This window comes from Passer domesticus, chromosome 6, assembly GCF_036417665.1.
Source record: "Passer domesticus isolate bPasDom1 chromosome 6, bPasDom1.hap1, whole genome shotgun sequence".
Taxonomy (NCBI): domain Eukaryota; kingdom Metazoa; phylum Chordata; class Aves; order Passeriformes; family Passeridae; genus Passer; species Passer domesticus.
Genome location: NC_087479.1, coordinates 16,350,482 through 16,368,786, shown reverse-complemented (window position 1 = coordinate 16,368,786; position 18,305 = coordinate 16,350,482). Strand labels below are relative to the sequence as shown.

The 18,305-nt window shown below is 40.5% G+C and overlaps 1 protein-coding gene across 5 annotated transcripts in view; it reads right to left on the bottom strand.

Moving 5' to 3' along the window:
• Positions 1-18,305, bottom strand: part of FBLN5 (fibulin 5) — a 56,996-nt gene that overhangs the window by 12,990 nt on the left and 25,701 nt on the right. For all 5 annotated transcript variants that reach the window (XM_064423558.1, XM_064423563.1, XM_064423559.1 and 2 more), the window contains 2 exons: positions 3,219-3,341; positions 312-428 (listed from right to left, as the gene is read on the bottom strand). In XM_064423558.1, coding sequence (XP_064279628.1) covers positions 312-428; positions 3,219-3,341 — 240 coding nt within the window. The remainder of the gene's footprint in view (positions 1-311; positions 429-3,218; positions 3,342-18,305) is intronic.

The window sequence follows — 18,305 nt, the reverse complement described above, 5'->3', positions numbered from 1 at the left end:
CTTGGGGCTTTCCTGTCTCAGTTGGGTCACACAACCTCAGATTTTAATAATAAATTCAGTGCCTGAACAATTGGTAATTCCACTGAATTGAGGTTTGGGCCTCTGTGCATATTTCTCCTGATACACCAGTCCTGTTGCACCTGAACCCCTTTGAGGTACAGTGACACTCCAGAAAGATCTGTCTGACAAACCTGTGAACATTTTCAAAAGCAATGCTGGGAAGGTTACTTGTGCTCTAAAAACCAAGCAAATTTTAAGGGTGTGACTGAGGGGGGACCAAAGATTTCAGGCGTGGTTCACCACACTCATACCTTGGCAGGATCTCCCGTCGTCATTGAGGGTGAAGCCCGGGTTGCAGGTGCAGGAGTAGGAGCCGGGCACGTTGGCACACAGCTGCTGGCAGTAGCCGTAGCGGCATTCGTCTATGTCTGCGGGTGGGAAGCATGGAAAGTGGAGTGGTCTGCATTTTCTCATGGGATTCAAAGCAGCCAGCACACTGAGCCAACACTACTGATAACACAGAAATACCCCAGCACACTGGTCATGGATGTCACTGCCAGACTTCCAGGCATTCAGACATGGAGTTAGTTAAAATATACCTCTCCCCGATAGAATGTGGTAATGTGGTTTTATCCACATCTGGCTTTTACCAGTGCGTCTGATGAATTGATTGGCAGTGCTGTAACCTTCAGTTTAAATCAGGCAGCCCAGTTTGTTCCTTTAAGCAGCTCCCTCAAAGGATACCTGACAGCTGGCACAGGCTGCCAGCAAAACCACAGCCAACATTGCAGCGAAATTTTGGCAGAATCAAAACCTTCTTTGCCTCCACATATACCAAAGCTGCTCACTGCAACAGCAGTGTTTTTTACTGCAGGCTTCTTTTTTGAGTGAGGATATTTTTGAAGGATTTTTTTCCAAATAATCACATTCTTTTTTTAATAGGAATTTTTAACTGACAAATTACAGACTGTATAAACAGTTAATTTAATGCCAAAATAGCAGTTTGGGCTGAATTTCAGCATTGGCAATGCATGCAACTGAGTGCTATAAGCACAAGAAAAGAAAATGCTCTAAGATATCTAAGATGGTAAGTACTAGAAGATTTTTGCCTCAGAACTAAAAACTAAACTGAAACACCTGGAATAGCTGTCCTTTCAAAGCCTTAACATTTCCTTTGGTATCAACCAGCTTTTGATTTATGGAGATTTTTTAAAATGGCTGTGTTAATGCTTTGAAACTAAATTTATGCAATAGAAAACCCAGTATATTATATGCAGTCAGCAAAATAACCTTAAAGGTCAGATCAGTGGTGATGAGTACACCAGCAGCAGGCTTCACCAAATCCCGCAAAAATAACACGGGTTTTAAGTAAATAAATGCCTCGTTCACTGACACAATGCATTGCATTAAGTACATACTTCGTCTTTTCAGGACTGTCATCTCAAGAGTGCTGCATTTTGAGGATAAGGACCTCTACAGGGCTGCTTCTTGTGGGTGGGTCATGTGGATACTGCTGCACTGGCTTCTCTGTGTAAACTTTACAGGATTATTGCAACAGATAGAAATATAGATTTTTGTAATGGTGATTTACTAACAGTAATTGGTAATTCCACGGAATTCCACTGCACTACTAACAGTGCACTGAAAAAAATTGTCTCTAAACCCCAACTTGGCCTTCTGATTACAGTAAGTATTGCTTTACTGCTTTATGGCAGCAAAAATCACTTCTCCAAAGCCAGTATAAAGTATGGAAAACTGAGACTTCTTTGAAATTTAGGGGAAAATATAGCTATTCTAAACAAAATATGCTTTTCCTTTTTCACATTGCCTTGCAATTGTCCACCCCATGATTACTTAAATAGGGCAATACTAGAATGTTATTCCCTATTTGAGATAGAATAAGCAGGTACTCAAATCAATTCATCAATGCAGCCATTTCAGTTCTCTGCTATAACCATCAAGCAGGAGAGTATTTCAGATCTGTGTTCAAATCCTGAATGCTGCACACAACCCTTTCAATTGGCCTGTAACTGGGAGAAGTAAATGGATAACAGGACAAGTGATGCAGAGCAGAATTTGCCTTCCTTCTCTGCTTCATCCCCACCCTATCACATATTCCTGTACATTCCCCAGCACAAGGTTTGAGAAGGTGATTTATTATAGATTAATGAGCAGGGGCCTTGGAGACTTCTTATCCCAGGGGAACTGCAAGACAGTGACTCCCTGAAGTGTCTATGGCTGCACAGACCCCAGCTTGGACAGGGCTCAGCCTGGTGCCTGCCAGGTGAATCACACAGCAGCTGTCAGCAGCAGTTAGGAAAGCAGCCATGAATTCATGGAATTGGTACTTGTTAGGAGAAAGCTGGAAAATAACTGGAGATGCTCCAGGGACAAATGGGCAGGGAAAGCCCATTCTCCTTCCACAGGAGATATGACAGGATGGTCCAGCTCTGCAGAGCTGTCACCAAACAGCCTGCACTGCAGGGAAAAAACTAATAATGATCACATTTTCTTTAAAAAGTTGTATGCTGATTCCTAGCTCCTACCTGTGTACCTAAAATTAACGTCTACATCATCATCCCGTGAGCATGTCAAGTGAGGGGAAGGGGCTGGAGGAGAGGAGAGATGTAAGGTTTGTTTTCCTGTGCTGTTTGTTGAGCAATGTTTTTTCAACAGGACTGAACTAAAAGGAGGAACAGGACATTGCTGCAAGCTAAATAATCAAATTGAAATAAAACTGCAGGGAAAATGGTAAAATGGCACTCAGTTCAGAGTTGTTTGGTTTTTTTTTCACCCCCAAACAAAAGAATTGGTTGACTTAGGATTTACTGTTAGTCCCATTTCTTGGTATCAGACACAGATCCCTTCAGGTCCACACTGTCACAGTAACAAAAGCACAAGTCTGTTTGGGCAAAAATCTTTATGCACACATGCTTGCAATTGATCTTACATGAAAGGGAATCCTTCAGACTGGGAATATGAAAAGCCCAGTTATTACACTATTATGATGCTAGTCATATGGCATTTACAGCTTACAGTTTTTTGTGAGGGCGTCTCTCTGCCAAACACCTCATTGGCACTTACAGAGACAAAAGACAGTTTCCACATAGCTGAAGGCTTAACCGTGTCCTTGGCAAAAGTGCTTGGTGACTTTAATTCAGGGAGTCACAGGTACACAAAGACAGACACTCAGATACAGCAGCAATTGAGGATTTTACCTAAACACTGGCCTTCTAACAGCCAGTAGCCTTCAGTGCAGGAACAGGTATAGCCCCCCTCAGTATTTATGCAGATCTGGGTGGGGTTACACTGGTGAGAATCTGAAGCGCATTCATCCACATCTGCAACACAGAAATACAGAAGGAAAATGTTAGAAATAGCAACATTAAAAGATTTTTCATATTGTACAGTGTGTACACTGCCTCTGTGCAAGGAATCAGAGTTTGGAGCAGTAGAGAGAATGACCATAATGTGAAGGAAAATCACAATAATAAATGTCTGAGGGCAGTGAGATCTGAGGATGTACATCAAGTCTCTCAGTTTTGCAGGTGACCCAGTGATTCAGTTTTTCTCCTCAAGGAAAACCTCTCATTATCTCAAACTTTTTGTAACTTCCACATTTGCTACGTCACTGAACTGGGATTTCCATGCTATAGAGCAGTTTAGTCCTAGGGAGAGGCTGCTGAAAAGGTTGTGCAACCCCATTGAAAAATTATAGAGGAAGGGGAGTTTGAGAGATGTACAAACACAACTCAGAGACATAAAAAAAAATACTTCCTACCCCCACCAATGCAGACCATCTCACTGTAATTTTTCAGACAGAAAGTTCAAACAAAAATCAACCTTTACCTGACCAAAAAATGTATACTTCCCTGGAATCAATTTCCTGACACTAATACTATTTTCTTTTAATTTCCACCCCCCCTCCTCGCCATCTTTACTGGGTTTAATGTATTTGGGTTTTTATTGCAATCCCTTAGGGTATTTTTGTTGTGGGCTTTTTTTTTCCTTTTTTTTTTTTTCCTTGCAAAGGAGGTGAATAACATTCTTACATTTATATAAGCCAGGACCCTGGAACCTAACAGATTAAAAATGCCTTTGTCTTTCAGAGTCAGAAATTCATCTTGAATCACACCTTGCTCAATATCTTTCCTCATGTTTCAGGCGTCAGGTTTGCCTCTAGATGTCAGAAATGGAAATGCCAAAAGATAAATTGTATCATTTCCCCAGCCAACCTAAATTTTTATGTTTTATTTATTGATATCTAAACTATTTTTCATTCCAGCATACTGTGCACTAGCCTTTGCTGAAGCACTATGTCATCCTAGCAATGCTACTCCCTTGATCCTCCCCTGGTTCTTATTAACCCAGGCTTTGTTAGGTCATGACTGAAAGTATCTCACCAATGCCCTGGGCTGGAGCAGGCAGCAGAGGGCAGGAATTCCTCTCTGTATCTGCCCCCAAGGCAGCCAGCACAGCCAGTCAGCTGTACAATCCCAGCAGTCGTGAAATAACTGATCCAGTCTACCACAGCAGCATATCTAACATGCTCAGATACACAAATAAATACATACATATTATATATATGGAGGGAGTCTAGGGTTCTTATCTTGCCAACATCTGTACTGGAGCAATTTATGGTGAGTCAAAGCTGGTAAGATAACAAGAGGGGCACAATTAGAGGTAATTAACTCTGTCAGAATTCGGTTCCCATGTATTTATTGGCCAGATGAAGACTGGCAAAATGGGAAGTGGGAAAAGGGTAAGATAACAAGTCTAGACTATATAGGTCCATAAATATGTAGTTCAGTTCAGCTATTGCTTCTGTGATTGAGCTAAAAAATTTGGATCCTCCCCTTCATAGCATATCACACATAATTGGTAGTATCTGAACAGAGATTTTATCTGACCATAAATTTAATAACAATGACATTAATGTTTTCTAAATGAAAAAAGCTTTCTATTTGTCTTGCTTGCTTATTGTTTTAGGAGTGGTACCTTGGGATCTGGCCAATTCTGCTTTTTCTAGTCTGCACTAATCTTAAAAAGGAGATTTTAATTTTCCATGTTCCCTGCTTCCAGTAATATTAATAGGTGAAGCAAAGTGAAAATAAAATGAGGGTCATGGTCTCACCACATATGGTAGCAAGACAGTTTGAAGACATCAGATCCTCTACTCTTTTGTGGGGCATTTTAAGTGAAATGTCTTTCACTTAAAGCAACAGGTGGCTATAGGATTGGTTTTGTTCCCAAATCATCCTTGTAGCAGCTGCTTGAGCTCCACTCCAGAGAAGTAAAACATTGATCCTCTTCCATTTGCTTTATAACAAGCAGATTTATTTGCTTACCCCCAGTCTTCACCTTTTGTGGTGCGTATTTCCATTTGAATGCAACATTTTTTTTACGTTGGAGGCCTCCTGTGGAGCTTCTGCCACAAACTCTGGCAGAATCTGATCTGAATCTCTTCTGGATCTGATGACCCTGAAGTTGTCTATGCAGAAGTGGAAGCCAAGTACCTTGGCTCCTCACATTTTGCACTGAGTATCCTGCTGTGTGCTATTAAATTAGTGGTCATCTACATTCTCTCACCCATCCTTTCAGTTGCTGTATTCACTTCTCTTATCCATCTTTCCAGTTGCTGTGCTCTCATTACTGCTCCCACAGCTAATTCCAAAGGCAGAAGTTCTGGCAGGACTCCAGACAAATTAAAATATAACTTGAGGTGGGAATGATTTACTTTGTTACTTCCCAGATGAATACAGAGAGCAACCACATGGCCTGTCCAGACCACTGCTCTCCTCCTGCTCAGAAATACCACCTACAATAAACAGGGCCTCATGGCTCCAAACCATGAGATTTAGAGATCTCTGGGTTACTGGAAGAATGAGAGAATATGTAGATGGCATCTCCATATCCCTTTGTAAGGAAACATGGGCTGAGAGAGCCCAAGCCTGAACACTTCAAAATTAAGCACATCCCTCTCTCTTTAGAGCAGTGTGTCTGCCTTAAAAAATTATGGCTGTGCTGGTTTGGTTTAGCAGCTCTGGGGTGTGATGTTGTCTTTACTTGACATTTTGACAAGAGGTGAGGTGGCTGGGGATATGGGATTTCATTTGGAGATTGCAAGGGTGGAGAAAGTTTTTTTAAATTTCTGGCTGGCTGCCTGCCTTTTGTAGGATGTGATGTGCTGATGCTTTGTTTTTATTGGTACAAATTGTATTTTTAATGGATGGCAGGATGCCTGGTGACTGGATAGATATCACTTACAATGTCAAAATAAATATGTGAACTAATGGTGTTTAGCATGCAAATTACTGCCTTGGTGTTTTATTATCTGTAAAAGCTAATATTAATAGATATTAGCAGATTCTTCAGAATTTAGCCACATCATAGAACAATGAATGAAATTTTTAATTCATGGTCATAAATTAAAGAAAAAAGAAATAATTTAAAAGCCATGCATGCACAGAAAATGGAACAACATATTAATATAGAAAGGAAACCTAGATGTGAAACTGCAGCACAACACTACATCTCATCAGGGAGGCTAATTCTTATCAGGAGGTCTTTTTATGGTACTGACCTATTCACCAAGAATGCAGGACTGAGACCTCTCTTATTTGTATTAATAATACTGCAAGAAATCACAGCATAAAAAGAAAACCAACACTTTAACCCTTTGAATTAAGACCAGATATATTCAGTACTTTTCAAACAAAAGAGACTAAGACTAGGAGTTCAATAATCTCAAGAGAGAATCATAAATGGAGAATTCTGAGGAGCTGGTTTTAGCCCACTGTTTTCCACATTTGTGATGAAATGCAGAGGATCATAAGCTGGTGCAGTAAAGAACTAAAATGTGAAATGAAGTCTTATATGAAAGTATTTCGCTAGGTATGGTGGGTACATTTGAAAGTGCTTTTCAAGACAGACAAATGCAAGATCATATATCAAGAGTAAAAAATGTAGGTCAAAAAAGTAACTCTGTGGTTATTACAGGTAATCATTTGAACATGAACTTTTCCTGACATCATGTTGCTGAAAAGACAAGCATTACTATGAGAACACTGAATAGACACAGGAAATTGTTCTTACCACTGTACATTGCATGAGTGCAATAATTACTGAAATACATTTCTGGAGTCAACACTTAAAGAAATGATATTGCAAAGAGATACCAAAAGATTCCAAAGAGTTATTCCAAGCCACAAAAGCTTATCTTAGAGCAAGATAATGCTCCATTTAGTAATCTATTTAAGAAAAAGTTCAAGGTATATTTGCCTATGATCTGTAAGCATCTTCATGGGAAACTATGCTCTTATCTGGAGATGGTCACTAAAGCAAAAGACAAAGAGATCTACTTCAGTGTTTAGAAGACAAATTCAAAATAAAAATAAGACACATGCTTTAGTGCTTCTGATTAAGCATCTGAAAAACAATAACACACATGCTAGATGGTGCATGGAACCTCAAATTTTCCAGTAGTTACTGAAACAGAAAGAGAATTATTAATGCAGTCAGTAGCAAATTGAAATAATTATCTGGCTTTCACACTTCTTCTTACCCTTACAGATAGGACTGTGAGTATTGCTATGAAACTACATATCAAAGGATTGTTCCTGTCCTTTGGGGTCTTATACCTCAATGGTATTTATTCTTTCAAACAAGCTGTAGCAAAAAACTGTGATTTCAAAACACCATTTGATGGGTAAGGTTCTGTGCCCTAGGTCACAAAAAAGACAGATTATGTGGTCAAAGCAGTGTCTTAAAGTAGTCACTGAATAATTTAACACCTTTCAATGTTTAATTATTTTTGTCTATATCCATAACCATCATACCTGAGATTTTCTGTTTGCCTTACCTCATTTTCCATTTCCTAGGCCATTAGGAAATCTAACTGGGCTAGAGATAGTACTGAAAAGGAATTTGAAAAGCTCTTCCAAATGATTTTTCCATTACAAATATTTCAAGGTATGCATATGCTTTAAAAAAATTAATTTGTAGTTTAATCAATAAAAATTATTTTTAGTGAGAGAAATTGTACCTCTAATGCTTTTAGGAACTTCAGAGATAGGTGGAAAACATAGAAAATGTTAATAACATTTTTTGTGGTAGAAGATGTTAAGTCATCAGCCTAAATAAGTTGGGCATGCCAACCACCTTCCTTTCAGTACACACAGAGTGATTGCTCCAAGTTATTACCACAGACAATTCACTGAATCAAAGAGCCTCAAGAGCATTAAACTGCAGGTTAGAGGAGGTGTTCTTGCAGGAAGTAGTAGATTTTTCAGCAATCTAAGTAACTTTACGAGGTGGACAGCCAGGGAAAGAAGCCAGCAGACAACAGGAGAAGGAGTAGAGGTATTTAGGAACTAGGAGCACCTGCCCTCTGGAAGGTATGGTTGAAAAACTGTAAGCAAAGACACTTGCTTTCTTCTGCTCAGAAAAAAAGAGGATTGTGCATAAATAAGACTTCATGCACTAAAGAATACAGAAGGAAACAAAGTCCTTAAGATCAATTCATCTGTTCAGGTACCTTTTAGAGCTCTTGAGGTAGGAAAAGATTTTCTTGACAAAAAGCTACTTTTAAAGGACAAAAAAAATCTTGGTACTTATGGGCATGTGGTTAAATACCGCATGACAGAGTAAATGCAGAGTGGAGTTCCATCCCAAGGAGATGATTTGCTCCTGCCCCAACAGGAACAAGGGAAGCTATTGTCCTTCAGTCCATCCAGTGGTGTTGAGTGGTGGGATCTGTGACTGTGCTCATGCCTCCACAGGCGTGGTCTGTGCTCGGGGCACTGTGACCATCCACTGCCCCACGGCAGCTCCTCTCCCAGCTGGCTGACAGTGAAAAACAGCCCCAGCAGAGAGCTGTCATGGAACGATGTGGGCTTATCACCTCTGAGCTAGGACCACGCTCTTGGACACTATGACAATTAGAAGTGAAACTTTGCTTGGACTCTGTCATGAAGGGGGAAGCCAACGTGGACAGCAGATTTCCAAGACAATATGCTTTTGGCAATGTGTGCGGTTTCACAGATGGACTGTTACATTTTGTTCTCTTTGGAACATATTTAGCATGCATGACTTCCTTTCTTAAGTAATGAATTCTGATAATCATGCTACGAATTTCTGTGGGTCACAGTAGTAGCTAAGGCTGCTTTTCCTTCTTTTGGTCAGCCATTGACAAAAGTGTGTATGCTTTTGCCATCACGATTATTTGAGAGCCACTAGCACCATGGGGTTCAACACAGTAATGCTGGAGATTAATTTGACAGTTGTGAGAGCACAGGTCTTGCAGACTGGAAAACATTTACCATGGAAAATCTTCTTGCCCCTTTTACAAGGAGGTGTGGGTGATTTTGGGGCCCTATGTCTTTATTTTATTCTGTCTGTCTTCTAGTCCCACGTTTTACTGTCACAACCCCAGGAGCTAACCCGGCTCTTCAGATGCAATGATCTGGAAGAGAGGCTCAAAGCTGACAGCTCGTTCCAGAATCTCTGTCTGCTCAAGCACTAAAGCTCATTCAGTCATTTATAACCCTCAGGGCTCCATTTTAAAATAATAAAAAGATTGGATGTCTGTTTTTTATAGGCATAATTGCGGGCCAGGACTAAACATCCGAGCTCAGTAACATGGGTATCAGGTCCAAGATTACTTGGAACAGAGCACTTTCCCCAAACTTCTCCCCCACTCCTTATTTGGACACTGAAAAATAATTTCCTCAGTAGTAGATTTTTACTCAGTGAAATCACATGTTTTCTCAATACTTTTTTTTTTCTCAAGATAATTACATTTGATAAGAAAAGGGAAGAAATAACAATGCCACATTCCTAAAGTGCAGACTGAAGCCAAATTCAAACTGCTGCTGTGTGGGGTCAGTGTTTTTTCCAAGGACAACTGACCCTGCTGAGCTTGGACACAATCCAAGATCAACTCCCTAAACACCTGTTTAATTGCATATTTCACTGTCTGAGGACTGGCCATTGATTGCTGAATTAATTTTCTATCTGCATCCCATATGCATTAGGTTATTGGCTGATGGCTAAACAAGGATTAAAGTGAGTTTTTTCACACAGAGGGTCAGTCTGGAAATGGATACTAAATAAGTATGAGGCATGAATCTGTAATTCTGCTCCCTCTGCCTGGTATGAAAATTGCTCAACATGTGTCACAGGTTCTATGTCTCCTGCCAGCTATCTGAGTCTTTCTTTAGCGAGCGCACTTTTCACATTACTCAATGATGATAAACAACAGCTAAACTGTGAAGGACTTTGCTCTTTGAACACTGTTCTAGTCCTGCTTTTGTGGCTGAGATTTACAGGACAGCCATGTAACGAAGTGCATAGCAAGGGGACTAAAGGGCCAGCAGCCTCTCCCCTCTCTGCTCAGAACAGACCTGTGCGTGGTTCATACACTTGGCATCACCTGCATGACCACAGATCCTCACTCCCACCAAATCCCAGGGCTCTCTCTTGGTACAAGATCACAGCCACTTGTGTGGACTATTCCTGGTGTCTCATGAGAGCTTCTGCACAAATGCACAGTCATTATGCTGATTCTGGGATCAAAAAAAAAAAGCTACTAATTTCAACCAAGAGCTTTGCTTGAAGATGGAAACTCCATGGGCTGGAACATAACTGTATTCTCTTGATTCATGATTTCCTGCTGCAGATTCTGCACATGGATGATCAGTGCACGTATTTGGGAATCTCAGCTATTTCCCTGCTGCACTTATTCTATGTCAAATAGCTGCAGTATAGCAGAACAAGAGTGACCCAAGTACCCTGCAGAAGTGAGGTAGAGACATTGCCATTCCACTGATGACACTGAATGTGCTGAAAAAAGAAGTTTTTTCTCAACATGGTTTTATCCTCATCATCAGGAAATATATTTTTCAATAAATGAAGTGTTATTGTGGTTTCTCAAAATTACCTATTTTGTATGACCATATGCTACACTGTGATCTGCTGGTAGAGTGGTAAGAGGAGCCAGTGAGCTTTTATTAAGAATGCTCCCAGCTTCTGGGAGGTTATCTAAGTAGCACTTTCTATTGCAATGGAAACAAAAAATGTGCAGTCAGAGCCAGGAAATGCACACTCAGAAATAATAAAAAACATCCTTACAATCATCAGTTTGTTGCATGATATGAAATAGTCTCATGCAAGAATCTCTAAAAAAGGCTTATAAAATTTTACAGAAGAGGTGTAGAACTATTAATAATGAAGAAATGAGTTTTCTATGGCTGAATTGTATACTTTCTCTGCATTACTATGGGTTAGTTAAAAAAGACCCTGAAAGAAAGACTATATGAAAAATATAGGTGTTTAAGCATTATTTATAAAGCTTTTAAACATGTCGGTCAAGTGCTATTGGCTTCTCCTCCAACAAATTTTTTCAAAGACTTTTCTGTTAGGGTACAGAACATGAGAGAACTAAAAGCAGAGAACTGCTATTCCCACTTTTGTTCCCCGGGGAGCTTTGAGAAATCTCAAGCACAAATAGTCCAGCCAGCTGGTTTAGCCAATTGGTGGTCAGTTTACATTTCCTCTAATAAGTGAACTTCTTGACCGTACATTTTAACTGAGTCATTAAGAGCTCCTTTTCCAAGTGTTTTGGCAGGCTAGAGAGGTCTGGGACTGTGAATAAACCACAATAACTAGTAAAGAAGAGAACAGTCTGACTTTTAATATGGCAGAAGAAATTGATCCAAATGGATCCAGAAATAAAGCCACAGTGAAAACAATGGGATGCAAATATCCACCTGCGGGTTATAACAGAAACTTTTATTGGAAGGGCTTCTTCTTCCACTAAAATGCAGCCACTTTGGATGTGCAACATCAAGCGTGGTGTGCAAACAACTGGTAAAACAAGTGAGATTCTAGGTGAGCAATATGTACATATATGAAAAGAAGACAACAAGGGATCTCTGTAATGGGATATTATGATAGAGATCCCTTGTATGGTACTTGTCACTAGCTGAACTCTCACAAAAGCTTTGGCAATAATCACCAGCATCTCATTCAGCAAAGGACTGGATTCAAAACTGCTTGGCTTGAGCACACAAGGAGTTACCAGCTGGAGGAGTTACCATGGCTGTAGATAGCCTCATGTCACTTGAAGCTGCATGAGTAGAACACACATATAATGGGCACTCTGACTTTCTCCAAGAGGCTAACACCTTACTCCCTTAACATAGCCATTAAATCAGGGAAAAGAGCCTGGCTTGCAGAATGTGTGTCTCAAAGTTCCTATAGTGAAGTAGAAACAGCTACCAGAAATGTAGGATTTTTTCCCCTCAGTTTTTCAGTGAAATGAATCTTCAGTCTCATGGAGAGAAAATTCAGTCAAGACCATCCAGATCAAGACTTCTGTTTTATGCCAGAATCAATACAGAGGAAGAAGATCTGCCCCTATCTCAATTGATTTATTGATTGACAGGTGGGGGACAGGACTCCTGCCAATGTTAGGTAATTTTTATTAGAAATTTTCTTTGATGCAGTTTCAGCCTTACATCTTATTCTGCTTGGGAGTTTTGCAACCATCTAGAACCTGGTCATGGTCCTGCTCAAAATTGGCAGTTCTTGGGGCTAAACAAAACACAACTTTCTGCCTCTAAAGGCACATCTCCTTTGAGATCTTGCTATATCAGAATTTAGAAACTTTCTGTCTTAATTTAGGCTCTACAGGTGACTGAAAGGGGCTACTGAGAGAGAGACAGAGGGAGAGAGTGAAAAAGCCCTCTGAGATGAAACACCTCTTTTTCCAGGGAGCCATGAACTCAGAGTAAGGAGAGCAGGAAAACTGCCAGTAGACATTCACATCACACACTAATTGGAACAAAGTAAACCTCCCATATCCACAGTTTTCATTTATCCAGGACAGTTTGCAACTCAGTTGGCTGGCGGCAATTTTTGGAACATTGCAAGAAAATGTGGTTCAAGCATTATAAAGCAATGAATGCCAAATCTGAGTTAAAGCCAGTTATTTGAGCAGGGCTTATAGGCATTTTCCAATGATCACCACCACTGAAATAAATAAATAGATGGCTTGCTATGTATACACTCAGGGGGGAATGTTGCCCAACATTCATAGCTCTTTGCTATTAAGAGTAATGAGGACACAGCTGTCTGAGTCTGGAAGCCAGTATTTGCAGAGATTTTTCTTCTCCACTGGCTTTATTCCACTACCCATTCTTTGCTTATAAAAGAGCCCAAAAGGTCCTAACATTTATACAAGAATTACCTTAGCTTTGTGGCGCTTTTGGGATTGTTATAAAACATGCTGACACATGGACAGATTTGAAACTGAGATGAAATATGAAAAACAATTTTCTCCCCTGATAAGGTCCCCAATGCCCTTAGTGCCAAGCCTAACACTCTCTTTAGTCAATCATGACAGCTTCTGGAGCAGTCAGCAGGAGTTGCTGCTGTGGGCAGAGATCTGAAGGTCTCCCTTCTTAAAAAGGACCTCTAATTCTCACTGCAGACCCTGGGGTTGTGATGTGCATTTTGAGCCACACTTAACTGGTCGGCTCTACAAAGCCTCCAAAGCAAATATAAAAGTGCCTCACTCCATTCAAAGATCTTACAGCACTTTAAAATTAGTGCTAAAACTCATAATCCATGTGACAAAGAGAATATCGCTTTTATTTTATGGGAGCCACCAATATATTACAGGCTTGAACTGGTATCCAACATAGGCTACTGCACTTCAGGCACTGCAGTTTCAGAGCCATGGAACAAGGCATGTTGAAGTTGGCTTCTGTAATCATCTGGTCTCGGCCTTCACTCAAAGCAGACACAATTCAGTCAGGCTGCTCAGGGCCTTTTCCAGTTGAGGTTTGAATTTCTCCAAGGGTACAACCTTTAGCTACAAAGTTTTTGAACCCCTGTTCCAGTGTTTGACCACCTTCACTGTAATAACATTTCTCCTGATAGCTAATAAGAATTTCCCATGTTGCAAGTTTTGCCCATTCCTGTCCACATCATCTCTGAGATGGATCTGGCTTCATCTTCTCTACACACTCACATTTGACAGTGGAAGGCAGCAAGCAGTACAATTCCCTCATAAGCCTCATGTTCTTAAGGCAGGTTAAGTCCAGTTCTCTCAGCCTCTCCTTGTATGACATGTGCTGCCATGCTCTAACCACCACAGAGGTCCTTTGCTGCCTATCTTCAGTGTGCCCAGATCTTTTTTATGCCAGGAAATCAGAATGATTGGGAGAATTGGGTGCCTGTGAAGGCAACAGAAATTGACTGCACTTTGAATTCACCCCTGGAGGTAGTTAAGAGAAAATAACTAAAATGTGAATCTCTGCTTAATTTAGTAGCAACTGTTGAGGTTGGTGAACCATTTCATTGGATGCTGAACAAACACAGAAGCAGACCACTCTAGTCACACATACAGACCTGCACACATTTGTTCCCAGATCTCCAAGGTAAGCCTACCTCCCTTATACCAGAACCCAGAAATTCCTGACTGGTGCTACAAGCTGACCGGACTGGCCACATGAGCAGCATCACAGGCAGTCCCACCAGCTCTCACATTATCCATGAAAGCTCAGAAAGACACATGTTCACACTGAGCATTCCCAAGCCAAACAGTTCATTTTCAAGTGGCCTGGCCTGAAAAAAAAACCCCCTATGTTGTCTGGGTAATTAAAAAAATGAAAAGTAAATAAATAAAGAGAAGAGACAATGTTCCCAACCAGCAGGAACATTTAATCTCTGTGATTATTCCTGGAGCAAAACTCCTGCTTTTACTCTCTAGAAGGTACATCCCAGTGAATTTTCCATCATGTGGGCCTGCTGTAGTGGAAAGTTAATTTACATTTTTTTTCTTTACAGTACATTCTTTTATTAACCCTTATTGCCACAAGGTCTCAGGTCATACTGAGTCACGCAAGGGAGCAGTTCCATTTCAGAAGGCACAGTCTCCAGGATAGAAGAGGGCCTAGCAAATTCTTAGCATGATTAACATTCTACAATTCATAGTCTTTCTAATCATCTCCAATCAGATACTGCAGACAGTGCTTAGTTCAGCATTTCACGTCCCTCCCAAGGTCAAAGGGAATGAACCATGGATGGATCATGTATTTCTGAAACAGTTTCATGTCCCAAGCTTCTAGATGGCAGCTTGTGGTTTTTGTGGAGCAAAACATGTTAGTATTTTGTATCTTTAGGTGATGAGCATCACTTACCAGCTCCAGAATGCATGTGACTTGCTGGGCCTTTAATGGATACACTGCAATTGTCAGCCACTCATCATTTTAGAGGCATTCTCTAGTCTATGTAGGGTACACACAGTTGCATGCCATAGTTCTCTGGACTCAAATCTATACGTGGACTTATTGTCTGAGAAACATAGGGATAAATGTTTTACTTCTTTCCATTAAATTAATGGGCAGTGTCTGAAGTCTTATGTGCAACCCTGTAAAACTCCCTATATGCAACCCTGTAAAGTTCTCTTATACCACTTTTCATCTATGAGTAGTTAAACCTCTTGAAAATGTTAATGAGAAAAAAATTTATCCCAAAATGCAATGTATCACCTGAAAAACACAATACAGGTTTTACAGAGCTGTGTCTTCAAACAGCACTGATTTAGTGGGGAAAAGCACCTCCTTTCTAAAGTTGGCATGCTACAGTCTTTTCGGATGAGTGCATGAAATCAACTGATAGCTGTCAATGCACAGGTCTGAGCTATTCCATCACAAAGTCAGTCCTGCTTTTAATTAAAATAATTTATATCTGCTTCTGAAATAAAGCTCCAGATGCAGTGCTTAGTGAATTGCTGGCAATGAGTGTTGTATATATTGCTGCAGTCTACCTCTGAAGAACAGGAGCCTGATCCAAGGCTGTTCCAGCCTGTGCTGGGTTTGGGATTCCCCACAGGGTTTGCAATAGCAGGAAATTAGCAGCATGCTATGGCTTTCAGATCACATCTCCTCTCCCTGGCCTGGTTCCTGCTCCAGGATTAAGGAGTGGCAGTCTGGCAAACAGACTGTGCACTGCTCCAAGATTCCTCCTTTGGAAAGGGGATGTCAGGCTACCCGTTCAAGCTATCGCAGCTCTGCGTTGCTCAGCCACAGTGACAATAAATGCTGTTTAATGGGTGGAGGCTCTTACCCATGCTATGAGCTTTTCTCTGCAGAATTAGATGAAGCATACTGGGGGTTTTTTGTGCCTCTGTACACATTGGAGGCTGGAAATGTATCAAAGGACTCAAAAGTACAGTAAAGCACACCTGACAATATCTATTGCACCTCCAACTTGTGTGAGACGCTTTCTTGCTAAAAATTGTTCCAGGCAGCTTTTAAATGATTCTACTGTTACATTTTGTACTATTCCTCTACTATAACATACCTAGTGTGTTCTTGTATAACCTGATACACTGCAGTGCCATAAAAGGCTTTATTATGTTCAGTCTAAAAGTAATTTTCCTTCCTTTCAGCAAATTTTACCCTATTCAGCAATAATCATTCTTTTGTACCACCCACCATACAAACTTCTGCTTCTGTAATTTGCAGTTCCAATTACTGTCATCTTACCCTAAGTTTTACAATACACTTTACTAGTTTAATCAAAGTCAGCCTCAGTAATGGCCCCAATTTGCTGCTGCTCTATACTGAGATTTCCATAAACTTGTCTAGATTTTTCTGGTACTAAAGTACTTACACCTAATGTCAGTAGGTTGGAGCCATTCTCAATAGAACATTCTGAAGTACTATTTGCTCTCTGTTCTGGAATGAGAAGTCTTAGTAACATTGCCAGAAACTGCCTAATGCTACACTGCTCTTGATATCAATGCTTTCTATTGATCTTCTTCCACCAGATGACCATGTGTTAGGTTATCTTTTCACCTACTGATGGGTTCCAGTCCCTTAATTTCCTGATCACAATTGTAGCTTTCCTAGACTTCTGTGTATTACTGTTTATACAATCTTCCCATTCAGTGTTACCTACAGATATGTTGGTTGTACTACAGAGCTAATTAATGCCTTTAATCCAACCAGCAATTTACTGACTCACAAGTTAATGCTTCATTTACATAGGGGGCAGAATGAAAACAAGAATTTTACTTTAAAAAAAATTAGAAAAGAAAAGCAAGCTCAAAATATTATAAAAAAGCAGAAGTTAAAGTTATTTTGTGGAGAAAACCAAAAGGAAATCAAAACCAAACAACACAGTCTCAGACCAAGCAGTAGATTATGGATTCTTTCAGACCCTGCAAGTTTATGGTGCATTCCTCTCCCACTCTTCCTAGACTCTCCCTGTTTAGCTGATCACTTCTTTTATTTTCAGTATCTGAATGCTTCATGAATATAAACAGATTTATTCTCACTGTAGCAGCATGTTACTGATGTAGAGCTAATATATAGAAAAAACAAGAAAATTTTCCAGACAGACTTATGAGTTTGTATGTTCAAACTTGCAGATGCCCAAAAGAAGACGCTGTTCACACCCCAACTTTCAGTAAATGCTAAAAGTCTCTTCCTGAAAAGCCAGACCCCTCAAAGGTTTCCAGATGATTGCTTGGATATTGAGATTCCTCAGAGAAATAGTGAGTTCTGGAAGCAATATTGAGTGAAGAGGTCTGAGGTTGTACTGCCAGCCCAGGACAAAGGCTGCAGACCAGACCAATGGGCACTTACACACTAAACTCCCATGGAGGGTGTAGGTCAGTGACAGCAGGGGACTTAACCAAGCTTCGGGGAGCTGGGCCTGCATTTCAGCTGTCCTGACACCTCTGCTGCTGCCTATCCCCTGCACCTTCCTTCTCCTCACACTGCAGTGGGGTCTTATACCACAGAGCAAGCACCTGCAACCATGAGTTACAGTTGAAAGAAGAGGTTTTGCTGGTGTTAAAAAAATGAAGATGGATTTAAGCACATCTTGTCCTCCCCAAGGGGCAGAACATCCCAGAAATGAGGCAGAATGCTGAAAAAACTGCCCTGAACTGGGCTGGTGGTAACTCACATTTATCTTCTAGCAGCTTTATTTTCTTTGAAAAATTCTCTCATGTCATTGAAGTAGTAAAATGGGAAGGCAGAGAACTGGCAGATTAAGAGGTCAGAGCATGTTAAAGTCCACGTAACATCTTACTCCAGGCAGCTCTTCTATTTCTGTGTGGCAGCTCTGTCATGGGTCTGGTGTTTTAGGGACAGGACAAAGGAACAGTGCCAGCACATTATCACTTTCTATAGAGTCTGGCAAAACATGGTCCATTTGGCTGATTTATACTGGCAAAGAAGAGAATTCATATTTTCTATATATTTTGGCTTAACATCTATATTGTG